General features: G+C 39.0%; 1 protein-coding gene and 1 non-coding gene across 12 annotated transcripts; both read right to left on the minus strand.

Moving 5' to 3' along the window:
- Positions 1-757: 757 nt before the first annotated feature.
- LOC141671810 (protein RETICULATA-RELATED 4, chloroplastic-like) lies at positions 758-4,918 on the minus strand. Of its 11 annotated transcripts, none has more exons than XM_074478167.1 (10): positions 4,603-4,918; positions 4,140-4,219; positions 3,914-4,004; positions 3,752-3,815; positions 3,483-3,614; positions 3,322-3,375; positions 3,175-3,219; positions 1,510-1,649; positions 1,132-1,258; positions 758-1,043 (listed from the first exon to the last, which is right to left on the minus strand). In XM_074478167.1, the coding sequence occupies exons 5-9, from the start codon at positions 3,609-3,611 to the stop codon at positions 1,177-1,179; spliced, it is 450 nt and encodes a 149-aa protein (XP_074334268.1). In that variant the 5' UTR covers positions 3,612-3,614; positions 3,752-3,815; positions 3,914-4,004; positions 4,140-4,219; positions 4,603-4,918; the 3' UTR covers positions 758-1,043; positions 1,132-1,176. The 11 variants fall into 11 exon arrangements, with proteins under 11 accessions (XP_074334268.1, XP_074334269.1, XP_074334272.1 ...); XM_074478168.1 differs by having other exon boundaries at positions 4,130-4,219; XM_074478171.1 differs by lacking the exon at positions 3,752-3,815 and having other exon boundaries at positions 4,674-4,917.
- Positions 4,919-14,531: 9,613 nt separating this feature from the next.
- On the minus strand, positions 14,532-14,638 carry LOC141676068 (small nucleolar RNA R71). The gene has a single exon (XR_012556678.1). It is a non-coding gene; the product is annotated as a small nucleolar RNA R71 (small nucleolar RNA).
- Positions 14,639-16,806: the final 2,168 nt, after the last annotated feature.

A 16,806-nucleotide genomic window follows, 5' to 3' on the forward strand; every position in this document is an offset into this window, starting at 1 on the left:
ATAGTTTTGTTCTTCACGAACTTGCTTCTCAGAACGTTGCCGTAATTGAATCATGGTTATAGATGGCCATTGATGTTGGATTAAGAGCTTGACCTTGCTCCAATCTTCAAGGTTTTTACTTTATTATGATTAACATAATTAATCGCTGAATTAAGACTAACGACTTGTGTTTAACCTTCATCAAGCTTTTCTTGGAGGACTGATACGACACTACACCATAATTGTCTATTGTAACACCTAAAAAAGTGTGAATAAAGGCCAAAAAGCGTTGCTAAAAGTGAATTAAATGGCTATGGTAACACTTTTTTGAAAAATAGGATCGTAACTAATATCGACGCTACCATAGGGGTCTATGGTAACACTTTTTCAATTTTTGGTAACACCGAAAAAAGTGCAACCATAGGTCATATATGCCTACACTTTTATTATTTTGGTAACATTAAATTTGGTGTACCTATAGATCTATGGTAACACAATTATGATATTTGTTACATCATATTTGGTGTAACCATAAGGCTATGGTAACACCATATTAGCTATTGTAAAACACTAAATTTTGAAAAACAAAGTTATCAATGGCTTCAGCTTTTTATCTATAGTTACACTTTTACGTGGATCTTTTAAACTTTTACCTACACTTTTAAATCTATACCTACATTTTTCTTGGTATTCACCAACAGATAATATGAACAATTTATATCAATAGCTACACTTTACAGGACTTTGTGCCAACACTTTATGAGAAAAAAAGGCAATATAATATTTGAAAATAGAACTTCCCCATTTCAAAGTTTACCAAACATTCATCAACAAAAACAATCCAACAACCAAAACAACCAATTCAAGTACCACCAACCACCAACAAGTTCCGAGCCTACCAACCACCAAGAATGTAATACAAAAATCAAATAGCTAATTAACTATAAAACAAGTACTTCTAAGACTCTCGTATTTCCATTCCAAGATCACCACGAGCAACCATAAATGAGTCATCCCGGCGCAAGATATCTTCGAGAAATTAATCACTCCCTCCCGATTTTAACCTTTAAGAGATTAAATTACAGAAAATGATTAAAAAAAGTACAATAGACAGCTCACTGCAATAAAGCAATCCAAAGTCCTAAAACTTACCCCTGATTCAACATTAGATGGTGCTGATACAGATAACTGACTAAATTATGCACATGCCTCAAAGCTAACTTCACTGAATAGCACACCCCTGATGTATTTGTTGTTAGGCTCCATGCCAAACACATTTCTATGTTCATGAAGATGATATGATGCAGATATTAAATAGTAGTAAATGTTAATTGCTTTTTGGTGGCCAAGCCTAACACCAGTTTACAAAAGGTGACTGATATTTCAAATTACATATTTGTTACTTAGAAGCGTAAGACAACTGACTAGGATTTTGGGATAGATGTGCATTATATCGTGTGGGTGTTATAGAGGAAGAGAGCTCAATAGTACGAGGTTATTTTAAATAGAGATTACATGTTTACGACTTACCTTAGGTTGCTAGAAATTGCCATATAAACACCGTAGCCAATACTAGTTGAAAGTACAGGTACATTCTCAGCTTCTTCTAATGAGGTGCTTCCAACAGTATTCCATGCATTTATCACAGCATTTGTAACAACCGTTCCGACCTGGAGGAATGAAAGTAACTATCAGTTGTATGTCATTATCACAAAAGAAAAAGAATGAATAATACAGAAGTAAGGTAATTACCAAGACTAACTATAAGATATATTTGGTTTGCCAAAAAAACACAAAGTAAAAGGTAAATTAACAAAGGATGGAAGACACAATGATTCTTCCTGGAAGTATCAAACCATTAATTCCCCAGCCCGAAGGTCCCATGAGGAAGAAAAGTTAAAAAGAAAACTTATTTTAATATAATTTGGATGTATCTACTGAGGGTACTATTTGAACTTTAAGCACAACAATCAACTGAAACAGAGCAGTCACATAACAAACATAAAATACGAAGAAGATATTAACATAATCATTATTAAATTTTGTGGGCCTTCAAATAGAAACAGACTCATTCTGCTCTTTCTTTCCACCACCACCCTCCCCCAACCCAATGTATTAACAAGATAAAAACCTCGAAAGATATTAATTGAGGAATTGCTCGTAAAATTTTAAACCATTTATAACTCTTTGCAACTAGATTTTTCTTATCTGGCTAATTCTTGTGTTGATCATAATATCATTTTGTAGTTTACGTATGCTACCTATTTTCGAAAATGTGTCATGGTTTTTACAAAATTGATCAATTTAAATCAATAAGGAACATATGTTAGACTGAATATACTATTTCGCAAAAGACTAGGTTCGCGGGTAGTGCTTAAACAGAAAAGTAAGGGCACTTAAATGAACATATGTTAAGACTGGATATACTATTTTGCAAAAGACTAGGTTCCCGGGTAGTGCTTAGACAGAAAAGTAAGTGCACTTCAATGAAATAGAAAACTGAAGTACATGACGCAACATACTATCTTGTGTTTCAGAGTAACCCTATAATTACAATTTCAATTGCATTAGCAGACAACCAAAACAACCCTAAATTACGTAGATTAATCTCATTTGAAGCTTTGGAAGCTTGAGTAGACCGACACGGTAGAAAAATATACATTTCACCTTGACTCATTTTGTTCTCTATCTTTTTCTTTCTTTTTCTTCGATTGTGTCCTTTCTTATATTAATTTATTGTTCAAGCTTCGAAAAAACAATATGCTATTTTGAAAAATATTTTATATCTAAAGTATTACCTTTCACAATTATTTAGAACAACAGGAAAATATTGAGAGGGAGAGAGTCAAACATATAACAATTGCTAACCCATATTAAATTATCCATGGAAAATAAAGATACATGAACCACACAACAAAAGAAAACCAACTCTTATTGCAAGTCTGTTACTAAAATTGTTAGCATGTCAATGGCATCATTTGATCTACACAATAATATCTCTTTTTATTTTTTGGGTACTATTTTTAATATAAACCTAGTTTTCTAGCATAAAAATATAAATGGGGTTAAAAATAAAGGAAGATACACAATAACACATTACTCTGATTACCACTTGGAGTGGAAACTGAAGCAGAGACTTCCTCAAAATTAAAGAATAACCAAATTCAAACAAAGAATTAAAGAAGATCAAGCTACCGGGACCGAAGTTGTGCCAACTGCAAAAAGCTTTGTACTGTTACGCTGAAAACCAAATTCTAAACACGAGTTACTATAAAATATCGGTAATTGCATAAGCTTTTTATTTGCTCATGAAAGTAGGGTAGCAAAAAAGCATCCTCTTACCACTATTGCGCCTATTCTCTGTAATAACGTAAATGATGTTCCAGACATAGCTATCTGCAATAACAGGATTTAAAAACAGATTATTGTGCATACAAGGTGTTTGCTTACCCACATATATGTAAAGTTGTTCGTTGAATATATTACAAAATAAAGATTTTAACCTGGAATGCGTTATCAGGACAGTTATGGAAAAATTTAGCAATACGTCCAGCATTAGGTGCAACAGGTGCACGAAGAGAGATAGTTGAAGCAGGAAGCCATACGAGCATGAAATCGGAAATTATTGCCATCACCTAGGCAAAAACAAAGATAAATAATAATAACCACTAGGGAACAAGAAAAGAGAATTTAATTGTTGTTTAGAGATTAAAGGTGCATTGGTAAGTATTTGATTATAAATCTGAGAACTTATTGTGTTTCAGATTTCTACTCATTCTCTGCGAATATTGGTCCTAACTCCTATCCCCTTGTTCTACTCCATCTTTACACCAATCCTATATCAAATTAATATCCTATAAGATTGCTACAGTATTAAATTAGAAAAATATGCAATGACAGGGTGATGGGCACAACTACTGGATGTTGCACTTACTCAAGGCTGTCAGTTCGCTGAGGCATCAAAATGATTGGTATTCTAAGTTTAAGGAGATATACATTTAAGGAGATATCCCAGCCATGGCCATCTGCAAGGAAGAGAAAATAGAAAATCATCATCTAGAAGTTGTAGGAGAGTTCACTAACTATCAATATTCAGATATGAGTCATAAAAACAGGGAAGGACATGGTTTTTGATGGAAGGGAAACAAACTCTAATATACTTAGTTAATTGATATATGCTTGCAACTTCCTTAAATTGATCAACTCATCATTTGGATTGACATCAATAGTTCACATCAGCCTGAAATTTTAAAAAGCATAACAAGTTAATATACAGTGAAATATACAGAATTGTAGCGTAACAAGTTAGAGTACAACAAAAGATACAGAGTTGTAGGATTGAGTTAAATAAACAGAAGGTACATAGATCATTAAAAACTTCTCCAAACTTTAATGAACATTTTCTAAGAATTTTCGTCAATATATTGAGAAAACATACAAGTACGCAACTGTTTCAAATTAATAGAAAATAATAAATATATACAGTCTTAGAAATTAACCATAAAATCTAACATACAAGTAAAAAATAGAGAGAAAATAAATCAACAAATACAAAACACACATGAAAACACCCAAGGCCCTAACAAATAGAGAGAAGCATAAACCCTAATTAAACAAGCTCACCAGCAGAATACCCAATTCAAAACCCTAATTGAGAAACCCGATTAAGAACATTGAAGAGCCAAATTGAAGACCTTATTTAAGAACTAACTGAAAACCCTGATTGAGAGTGAAAACCCCGATTGAGACCTAATCGCAGACCCAATGACCCGAATGCAGACACAATTCCAGTTGAAGTTACGATTGAGAGAAACTGTGTTCATGAGAGAGATGAAATGTAAGAGTGTGTGTGTTTGTGTTTGAAGTGTGTGTGTTAAATGAGTGGGTTGTCTCTAGTAATGAATTTTTGTTTCAGTTTTTGTTAGTTTTATGAAAAGGCAATTGTTTTCCCCCGCACTGGTTTTTATTACCCCCGCACTGGTTTTTTTTTTTTTTTTTTTAAATAAACGTACTTGCATTAATCAAACCATGTCTAAATCAAGGTTACAAATGAGAAAATCAGGAGCAGTATTAACCCACTCCTGTAAACCAGACATAGAATATGCACCCTTTACTAACAAATGGGCAACACTATTCGCTGATCTAGGAACAAAAACAATTAACACTTCCTCAAAGTGTTTAATTAACTCCCTACAATCATCAACAATTTTATCGAAAATCGACTCCCCTTGGCTCTCCTTCACTTTGTTGATTGCGTCAACCAGTGTCTTAGCATCTGTTTCAAAAACACACCTGCTCGATCTCCATTCCTTTGTCCAGGAGAGTGCTTCTCGCATGCTCAAAGCCTCAGCAATTCGTGGTTGATGTCCAACCTGTACCTTCCTACTTCTTGCTCGAACAAATTGACCAGAATCATCTCTTGCCACACATCCTAGGCCAGTCATCTCTCCATTCACATGACACGCTGCATCCGTGTTTATTTTTATCCATTGTTCTGGTGGTTTACACCATGTATGCACCCTCATTTGTTGTTGAACTTCATGTTGCTCCTCAACCTCCCTAGCCTTGCTCCAATCAATCTTCATGTTTAATGCCATAGATTTCACCCCGAAAGATGACACTGTCACTCTCTCCCATACCCATTTGTTTCGCCTGTACCATAAGGCCCAACAAATCATACCATACATAGCCCTCTGTTCATTGTTACCCTTGTTAAAGATTCGTTTAGTAACCTGCAGCACCGTATCTCCAGGGTCCTCTGCGATCAGGCTCAGCATACCTACAGCAGCCCAGACCTCTCTTGCAAAATCACAAAGAAACATTACATGGGCCGTGTCCTCAACATAATTTTGACACCAAGCACATCTATCAACAATATTAACATGCTTGGTAATTAGATTTGCAGCTGTCGGGAGCACTTCTCTGCACATTCTCCATATGAAATTTATCACCTTTCCTGGAAGTTTGAGTCCCCAAACTTTACTCCAAAAACTTCTATCAGGACAATCACTCTCCCCTTTAATTTTACGATAGCAGCTCCTTACCGTAAATCTTCCCGTGTCATCCAATAACCAATACCATGAGTCATTTCGTTTATGCATGGGGACATGAAGTTGTTTTATCAATTTCTTATCCCTTTCATTGCATAAATCGTCCAAAATATCTTCATCCCACCCCTCCTGATTCTCGTCCATCAAATTAGCTACTGTAATTTGTTCTAACTGGGGGTACCTTTCAGTTGTCATGAAACCATTGTCAACGCAGGGCAACCATGGTTCCTGCCACACTAACGTGCTGTTTTCATCTCCTATTTTCTTCCTCGCTCCCATTCGTACCACATTCTGGGCTTCAAGAATACTACGCCAAATGTAGCTAGGGTTGTTTCCAAGTTTAGCATTTAAGAAATCCGATTGTGGATAATACCTGGCTTTCATCAAAGATGTAACTACATGGTTGCAGTTGTTTATCAAGCGCCATGCCTGCTTTGCCAGCATTGCAACATTGAACTCTCGTAGCTTTTTAAATCCAAGACCCCCAGCCTCCTTTACTTCACATAATCTATCCCATGAAAGCCATCTTATTCCTCCACCCGAACTGTTCTTCCCCCACCAAAAGGCATTGAATTTCTTCTCAATTCCATCACAAATTTCTAACGGAATTAACATCAAGCTCATCCAGAAATTTGGAACTGTTTGAGCTGACGTTTTCAGTAAAAGTACTTTTCCAGCTTTAGACAGTGTTTTATTCCCCCATGTCTGCAATTTTTGGTCTACCCGATCAAGTAAAAAAGAGAAGGTTGCAACTCTATTTCTACTAATACTCATGGGCATTCCCAGATAATTCCCTGGTTTATCTATTTCAATCACTCCCAACTTATCACAGACCTTTGCTCTATCCTCCACCCTTGTGTTAGGGGAGAAAACCACTGTAGACTTCCCAAAATTAATACGCTGCCCTGAGATCAGCTCATACCTGTTTAGAATCCGTTTCATATTGTCAGCTTCCACCTCTGTAGCTTTGAAGAACAGGTAACAGTCATCTGCAAAAAATAAGTGCGAGATATTTGGTGCGTTCTTAGCCACTGTACACCTATGTATGAGTCCATCATCGACATTTCTTCGCAGCATTGCACTTAAACCTTCTACACACATGATGTATATATACGGAGAAATTGGGTCTCCTTGACGTACCCCCCGTGTTGGAATTACTCGTCCAATCTCTGCTCCATTGTGTAGAAATCCATATGACACTGTCGATATAAATTTCATAATCCTATCAATCCATATCTCATGAAACCCAAACCTCATCATCATATTTTTGATAAACCCCCACTCCAATCTATCATAAGCTTTCGAAATGTCTATTTTTAATCCTGCCAAACCCCTGCTTCCTTGCGTACGTCTCTTCATATAGTGGTTTACTTCAAATGCAATCATTGCGTTATCCGTTAATAATCGCCCTTCCAAAAAAGCGCTCTGCACTTCAGATATCACAGAACCTAGGAATGGTTTTAGTCTATTGACCATTACCTTAGACAGTATTCTGACTAGCACATTACACAAAGAAATCGGACGCAACTCAGTCATATTTTGTGGCTCTTTTGTCTTAGGGATCAATCGTACTACAGCATGGTTCACCTCATTTGGCAGTTCACCTGATTGCAGGAATTTTTTACAAAATAAAACCACATCCTTTCCTACTATATTCCAGTAAACTTGAAAAAAACCTGGGTTTAGGCCATCTGGCCCTGGTGCCTTATCCGGGTGCATAGAAAAAGCAGCTTCTTTAACTTCCTTAGGTGTAATTTCCGCCAACAAAGCTTCATTGTCACTTGCAGTCACCCTACTGACTCTCTCCCTATCGCTCAATTTTCCATCCGTCGTCTGTGCTGTAAACAACTTCGAGAAATAATTCTCGATGACCTCTTGAATCTCCTCGGTAGTTTCCTTCCACTCTCCTTCATCGTTTTTAATCCGCTGCAATGTATTTATTTTTTTCCTCCCAGAGGCATAATTGTGAAAGAAACTTGTGTTCCTATCCCCACCTTGTATCCAGAACTGTTTGGCTCGTTGTTTCCAATACGTTTCTTGTTTTTCCAGCAATTGCATGTATTCCCATCTAACATCATTATACATTTGAATCCCCGGCCCATCTCTCCTTGATCTCAACCTGCGCAGTCTTTCTCGACATTTACTTATCTCCTGTTTATACTTTCTACTTACACCTCCCCCCCACTCCTGTAATCTATTACAGCACATGGTAATCTTCGTCATTAGGTCCTGACTATCGTTCCCCTGCCAACTCTGCTTCACAATTTCTCTGCAGTCTTTTTCTTTAACCCAACTATTTTCAAAGCGAAATCTCCTTTCTTTAACTTCAAAGACCTGTCTCTGCAAATTTAAAAACAATGGTAGGTGATCAGATGTAGCCACTTCCAATACCTGAACCTCCGCCATAGGAAACATACTTCTCCATGAGTTATTTGCCAAACCACGGTCTAATCTCTCCTGAACCCACCCATGGTTTCCGCGAGATTTCTCCCAAGTGAACTTTTCCCCTTTAAATCCCAAATCAGTCAAACCACATGAAGCAATCGTCTCTCCAAATCCCACTAATAAGCTTCTTGGATGAACACGACCCCCTTTTTTCTCATCTGCGAACAACATATCGTTAAAGTCTCCTATAATGCACCACGGAAGTGTTGACCGACCCGCTAGATTTCGAATAATATCCCAAGACTCTCGTCTTCTCTCCCTTTCAGGGCATCCGTAAAAGCCCGTATATCTCCATCTTCCAACCTGATTGTGTTCCACCTCAAAGTCGATATAGTGCTTGCTCCCATCCAAAATCGTACAACCCCCTTCGTTTTTCCATAACAAGGCCAAGCCACCACTATGTCCTTGAGCTTCTATTCCCCACCATCCAGCAAAGTGCAAAGCTTTACAAACTTCTTCAATTTTTTTTATTTTTGATAATGTTTCAGACAAGAAAATAATACCAGGTTTAAGCTGTTGGGTAATTTCTTTTGAAAATTGAACTGCCCGTGGTTTACCCAGCCCACGGCAATTCCAAGCTAGAAGACTCATTGTTGAAGGCGGGCCTGGACCACAGGACCCGCCTCTTTCCCGTTTTTTGGCCCAACCAAAGCTGTTTAGTCAGTTATATTATCCAGCCCATCTACTACTATACTTGTTCCCTTATCCACTCGTTTTCTTTTACTATCCAATATTGTCATATCATTTTCAAATTCCTTTTCCCTCCCGATATCCCTACTATCATGCCCCTGATTTATCGTAATATTCTCTCCCACATCCACCGTTCTGTTAGCCAAGCAAATCCCCCCACTATCGCCTAAATTTTCGCCAACTTTTCCGTCTATCTCCATGAAATTTGCCACCACCCTGTTTCGTGCTTGCACGGTTGTTGATTCTGTTTTCCGATCATCCATGTTGCTCGTCCCCCCCGTGTTTCTCAGCCATTTAGCTCCTAAATTCTGTTGTTTGCCACCCTTCATCGGAGTTCTGAGCCAAGTACCATAAGCCTTCTCTATCATCTTATCTGGGTTTGTATATACAACTGCACAATCTCGTTCTGAATGTCCCAAAACTCCACACATGAAACAAAATAAACTCAGCCGTTCATATTTAAAATTCACCCAGTTCCACTCTCCACCCTCTCGTTTAATCTTCATCCTTCTCTTGATGGGTTTTTCTACATTCATCGTGATTCGAATACGCATAAACATTTTCCATACCCCATTAATATTAGTCGGATCAGATTTGACGAAAGTACCCACAAAATCTCCGATATTCTGCAGTAGCTTCTCAGAAATCAGCCCTTTTGGCACGTCATATACTTGCATCCATATATCCATTTTGTTTAGAGGCACCGTATGTGGGTTCTCATTCTCCCCTAGTACATGATATAGCAACAAACTTTGTTCGAACGTCCACGGGCCGCCTTCAACAACCTTCTGCAAATCCAGTTTATGAAAAAACACAAATGAGAATCGATGATCTCCCAAGTCATGAATTTCCATACCTTCTTTTGGTCTCCATAATGATGTCATCACGTTCTACATTGCATTAAAATTGATGTTCTTTTCTGTTAAAAATTGACCCACCAATACAAAAGATTGTTCCTTGACTGAAAGTTCCTCATTTGTTATGATTACTCCATCCTCATCCTCATCTTCCAAGATCATATTGGCATACATATCTTCCAGATTAGTCGTCATATTCGCCTTAACAAAACTATTTGATATGATGACCGTACTACCACAACTTTCAGAAAGAAAAACTTGTTATAAAAACAAGACAAGGGAACTTGCAATATTGCAAGACATATATAAATATGTTACTCATACAAGTTTCCGCACTGGTTTTTATTAAAATTCAAACCGCGCTCATATTTTTTATTCAACCGCCTAATATTTCAGTTAATAGTCACATCTTTTTTAAGACCAATGGTAACATCAATTTTAGGGTAGCCGTAGATGTCTCGGTTTATCTATAGTTGCACTAAATGACACCAATGGTCTCTATAGTTGCACTAAATGACACCAATGGTTACAGTGAAAAAAAGTGTAATCATACGTAGTTAAAAATAATATTAAGGCGCCTATGGTCACACTTTAGCTGGTTACACTGAAAATAACCGTTACAACAGGCCATATACGGTGTAGTGCGATAAGCGACGTTTTATATCTCTTTATTCGTTTATTATTCCCTTTCCTCTCAGTTCTTGATCATTTTTCCTACTATTTTTCGGTCTTTTTTCGAGCCATACCTGCTAGCGCGAACCAGGCACAGTTGTGACCTGCTGTAGCAAGTACCTCTTTTCCTATAAAAGAAGATGAGAAGTACTTATTTTCATTCACACTTTCATTTCTCAGCTCTTCCCAATTCTCTCAAGCTTAGAAGCTCTCAACTTCCCAAGTGTTTTAGGATGTCTCAAGGTCCTTACAGCAAGCCCTCCATCTCGGCCAAGGAAGCTATGCACAAGAGAGCCACGATTTGGTCATTGAAAGGTATAGCTTTTATTTTCTCCAACTCTCTTAATCGTTGTTCCAACAGCCTAAAGAGCATGCTAGATGAGCGGGCTGACGAGTATCCGAGCATCGTGCACTTTGATGCGTTCAAGCATAAAAGCATGCTTGATGAAGAGGATGTTGACGAGATTCGGTCAATTTTCCCTGGACCGACTATAGAGTGGTTTGCAAGGCCAAGTCCAATTAGAGGACTTGCAACCTGAGTACCACCATACTGTATGTGTACAAGGCAGTATTGAAATCCGGGTTAGGATTCCCAGTGCACCTTTTCATTCCCCGACTCCTTGCTGAGCTGAAGGTTCACCCATGTCAGATTTACCCCAATTTGTGGGCTTTTATCATTGTTTTCATTGTGAGATGCAATGAACTTGGTATTTCTTTAAGTATCTCGATATTTCAAAGCATTTTCATGTTAAAGGCATCTCCTTCTTCCAGACCCGACTGAGTTCTACTGCAATACAGGCCCCGTGTTCCTCATATTTTAAACACTCACAGTCTTCTCGATCCTAGTCATCAGTGGAACAAAAAGTTTGTGGTCTTTGAGTCAAAGGAAGCTGATTGGGGAGTATACTTCATATAAGATTCCAGCTATCCCGTAGACAGTGCTCACTACATTCTTCGTCTCAGGGATGATGAGCTCTATGATCGTGACCGTCTTATATATTGATGATGATGGATAAACCCCTTATTGGGAATTTTTACGGAGGCAAAGCTCGCCGAGGCCGACATTAGCAGTCTCTCTAAAGAGGGTATTCAATTTTATTTTATCTCAAACTTGGTCAAGTTTGTTCTTATATCCATCTTTCCTTTATTTTGTTTCAGTTGATGAGGCCCTGGATGCACTGACCGGTAAGAGTGACATGGTTACTGGAAGGATGGCTAGAAAAGCTACCAAGCAGGTGAACCGCATCCCTAAAGTCCTAGTATTCCTTGAGGCCTATGGATCCGGAGAGAAAAGGGTCAAGGATTCAGATGAAAATATGAAGATCCTCTTTGAACCTTCATGGGGCATATCCACCAACGGCTCGATGTTCGGGAGTCCGACCCTTGCTCTTGAATGGTCCAAGAATTGCATTACCCCACCCCAGACCTTGTCCGCGTCTCATCAGGTGAGAAGTTACTCGTGGACGAGATGTTAGGGGCTCACGCCTTGTATCAGGTACTCTTAACTTGTAAAATGTTTTGTTCAAGTCCCCGTCTTTTAGTGAAGTTTCTTTAGAATTTTCACAAAATTTTCACAGGACGGTCACGGGAAGTCCTCCAGGAGGACCTGGACCAATCTCCCTTGAGGTTCTGGTGGGCCAAAGGTCTCCATTTGGAGAGATCGGCCCATCTTGATCTTGTTCGGCCAGGACCAGACCTTCGTGAGGGTTCTGGCCTGCCGGGGCTCTCGTTTGTTGGGGACTCGACCCTCTTGAGTCTTGGTCGGTCTTAGTATTTTACCACTGTCTTCCTTAGAGTTATCCTTTTTATGATTTCTCATTTTATTTTCTTTGCTAGCCCAATACCTACTTTGCTGCATTATCTACACAAATCATTAAGATAAGGAGCGACTAATAAGTGGATTTTATATCCACTTAGAACGCTTCATTATAAGCTTAAATTGGTGTTTTGGACTCAAGTTGTTGGTATTTTGATGTGTTTTTGTGTTATTGCATTTCAGGTATCAGTTAAATGAAAAAAGGAGCTTTTAAAGGAAATATGATGAAAAGTGATCAGATTTGGAAGCCAAGGCCATTTTCAAGTTGTAGAGAATCTCTTTAGCTTCGCGTGGGCAGTTGAATCACCTAATTCTGACGGGTAGAACTCAAGTTATGGCCAAAATAAGATTCATCAGAATTTTTCCAGACAGGCCTCAGGCGCCCGCCTGCTGGAGGAGGCGGCCGCCTGCTGGTGGAGGTGCCCGCCTGGTGTGCCGCCCGCCCGCCTGGTGTCCAGGTCCAATATGGGCTTATATATACTTAAAAAAGGGTTTTCATCATCCGGGAAGATTGGGATACAAAGGAGAAGACCTATAAGCACAAAACAACTCTGAAAAAGAAGATCTTGTTTTCAACTTGTGATTCTTTGAAAATAGTTGTAACTTTGGATGCTCGTTTTCATTCTTGTTGAACCTAGATCTCGTTTATTCGTACTTTGATTATTATTCAGTTTATTAAGACCTTGTTTATACCATGCTTTCATTGGAACCCATTGTGACGATGAGTTTAATTATGGGCTAATCGTTGTCATAGGATTCTAGCGGATTTACTTATGGATTTCAATAGTTAATTGTTTCGATATCTTTGTGTGTGGTGATTGATTGATATCCTAGTATTGGTTGTGCTTATTCGTCTTATGTGCGTAGCTAACATATAAGATAGCGTGTTAATCTCTATTGAAGCGACAGTGAATATAGAGGTTTAAAACTTGTCATGCTAGCATAGGTTCATGTATTTGTTATGCATGATTCGTAGGTAATTTTAACCATCTTACTTTCCCTATGTAATCAAGATAGATAACTTGTGCTTAAACCGTTATCTTTTCAAATTCTATAGACATATAGGGTCTCAATATAATTGGTGCGTACTCAGCTTCTGTCTCTTTTATGGATGTCTGGTAGAATGGTACTCGTGCAACGAAAGTTGGCGTTTATCAGTTTCGTGTTATCTGGTTAATGTCATCGCCAGCACATGCTAAGGTTAAGAACAATGACATTGAATGAAGTATTTAATGAAGTTAGGATCCCATGTTTGTCATATATATTATTTCAACCTCAATTCTCTTAATTAATGTTATTTAGTATAATCTCTTAGTTTAATAAAAACCCAATTTGTTATTTATCTTAGCATTGAGCGATAACCATACATTATTTCATAGGTGCATAAATTGAACTTAACCTAAACCAGTCTCTGTGGGAACGAATCTGATTTATATCTTATACTACTTGCGAACGCGTATACTTGCATGAATATTAGCGCGTGTTTTTCCCTAACAAGTTTTTGGCGCCGCTGCCGGGGACTCGGTGTTAATTTTTAGTTTATGTGCTTGTCATCAGTGGTCGTTAAAGTTCACTGACTCGGATTCTTTTACTTTCACGGTTTATTTGTTTGTGTTTCAGGTACTAATTACAATGGGAGATCCAGCAGTACGAACGAAAGCCTTGATGGATTTTTCTCAACCCAAGATCAATGACATTCAATCTAGCATTGTCAGGCCAGCTATCACATCTTATACCTTTGAGATCAAGCCTGGCATAATTCAATGGGTGCAGAATTCAATCCAGTTTGGGGGTTCTTCAACGGAAGATCCCAATATGCACATTAGGGATTTCATTGAGATATGCGACACCTTCAAGTTCAACGGTATTTCTGAAGATGCTGTGAAGCTGAGACTGTTCCCATTCTCTCTGAGGGACAAGGCTAAGAGCTGGTTACACTCTCTACCAGCCAGTTCGATTACTACTTGGGAAGATCTTGCTCAGAAGTTTCTTACTAAATTCTTCCATATGGCGAAGACAGCTGCAATCAGGAATGCTCTTACTCAATTCGCGCAGCAATCAGGAGAATCTTTATATGAAGCTTGGGAGCGCTACAAGGAGATGCTTAGGAAGTGTCCTCATCATGGAATGCCTGATTGGATGATCATCACTTGTTTTTATAATGGGTTGGGAGCACAGTCCAGACCCATGCTCGATGCAGCATCAGGTGGAGCCTTATGGGCGAAGAGCTATGAGGAAGCTTATGATTTAATTGAACTGATGGCAGCTAATGAATATCAGTATCCAACCCTGAGATTTCCACAGGGCAAGGTAGCAGGAGGTCTTGAAGTGGATACAACTACGGCTATCACTACTCAACTAAAGGCGTTGTCTATGAAGGTCGATTCTCTGGCTAACTATGGTGTTAAGCAGATAATTAGTGTTTGTGAGATGTGTGCAGGTCCGCATGTGACGGAGCAATGCGCTATATCTAGTGACTCGGCTCAGTTTATGAGCAACTTTCAGAGATCGCAGCAACCAGTTCCAGATACTTATCATCCTGACAACTAGAATCATCCTAACTTCAGCTGGAGCAACAATCAGAATGCGATGCAACAGCCGTTCCAGCAGTTTGGAAATAAACTATTCAACCCTCTTGGTTTTCAGCAACAAATTACACCAAAATAACAAATTATGGTGCATGTCTATCTTCGAATGAAAAATTTGAATTGGAGGAGTTGCGGCTTATGTGCAAAAACCAGGCTCGTATATGCCAAAGCCAGGCTGTTTCTATCAAGACTCTGGAGAACCAAATAGGGCAAATTGCTAATGCCTTATTGAATCGACCACCAGGAACGCTTCCTAGTGATACGGAAACAAAACCAGGAAAGGGGGAAGTTGAAGAACAGGTAAACGTCATCACCTTGAGGTCTGGAAAGGTCGCAAGCCCCCAAATTCAGCAAGACGAAGAGCCTGAAAAATCTCAAGTTTCAGAAAATGCAGTTGTGGCTGAAGAAGAAGTGCAGAAGGAAACAGAGGTGGAACCAAGGAAGACTACTGTGGAACACACTCCTTCTGAGGGTAAGACAAGGGAGAAACAGATCTATCATCCACCTCCTTTTCCCAAGAGGCTACCGAAGAAAAAGCTGGATAAGCAGTTTGAGAAGTTTTTGGAGGTGTTCAAGAAACTTCATATCAACATACCTTTCGCTGAAGCTCTTGAACAGATGCCTAGCTATGCGAGGTTTATGAAAGGTATTCTCTCTCGGAAAGTGAAGCTCGATGACTTAGAGACCGTTGCTCTAACGGAGGAATGCAGTGCTGTGCTGTAAAAGAAGTTGCCTCCGAAGCTTAAAGATCCTGGAAGCTTCACTATTCCTTGTACCATCGGAAACTTGTCGTTCGACAAGTGTTTATGTGATTTAGGAGCTAGCATCAATCTGATGCCCTTATCTATCTTCAAGAAGCTTGGTCTGCCTGATCTGAAACCAACATACATGTCATTGCAACTAGCTGACCGTTCCATCATTTATCCACGAGCTATAGTGGAGGATGTCTTGGTCAAGGTGGATAAACTCATCTTCCCTGCTAACTTTGTAATTCTTGATTTCGAGGAAGATAAGAAGATTCCCATTATCTTGGGAAAACCATTCTTGGCTACAGGCCGAACTATGATCGATGTGCAAAAAGAAGAGCTTTCGATGAAGGTTTACGATCAAAAGGTCACTTTTAATGTGTTCAAGGAAATAAAGTTACCCACAGCTAAAGAGGAGTGCTTCAAAGGAGAGTGGGTCGACTCTCTAGTAAATTCGGAACTTGAGCAATTGCCAAAGATAGAGACCTTAAAGAGATCCTTAATGGGGAAATCAGTTATTGATGACAAGGAACGAGCAGAGCAACTGCAGGTTTTAAATGCACTTCCGTGGAAGAGGAAGTTGGATATGCCATTCGATTCTCTTGGGTTAGCGGAGCTGAAAATTTCTCAGGAGCGTCTCGAGCCGTCTATTGAAGATGTTTCCATAATTGAGCTTCACCCACTACGAGATCACTTGAGTTATACATTCTTAGGTGCACCACATGATAAGGGATTGGGATATATATTTGATGATATAGAGGGTAGCCGAACGAACTCTCCAATGCCTACAGAGGGTTCTTCTCATGTGCAACAGGTAGTTGATAGGACTGGTGTTGGTGATGAGCAGTACAGTCGAGTAATTAGGCGTATGGAGGCCATGCACGACATTCACCATTGTTTTGCTGCAGATTTGACACGGGCTTTGGGTACTGTTGTCCGAGACACTGGTGGCGAGGTTGATTG

Source organism: Apium graveolens, chromosome 7 (genome assembly GCF_009905375.1).
Source record: "Apium graveolens cultivar Ventura chromosome 7, ASM990537v1, whole genome shotgun sequence".
NCBI classification, from domain to species: Eukaryota; Viridiplantae; Streptophyta; class Magnoliopsida; order Apiales; family Apiaceae; genus Apium; species Apium graveolens.

Bases quoted from the DNA above. Each gene is read 5' to 3' on its own strand.
- LOC141671810 (XM_074478167.1), bottom strand. From the start codon at position 3,611: ATGGCAATAATTTCCGATTTCATGCTCGTATGGCTTCCTGCTTCAACT. The intron at 3,220-3,321 runs GTAAGAGGATGC...TTTGGTTTTCAG, and splicing joins AGAGAATAGGCGCAATAGTG to CGTAACAGTACAAAGCTTTT. The intron at 1,650-3,174 runs GTAGCTTGATCT...TCATTCCTCCAG, and splicing joins TTGGCACAACTTCGGTCCCG to GTCGGAACGGTTGTTACAAA.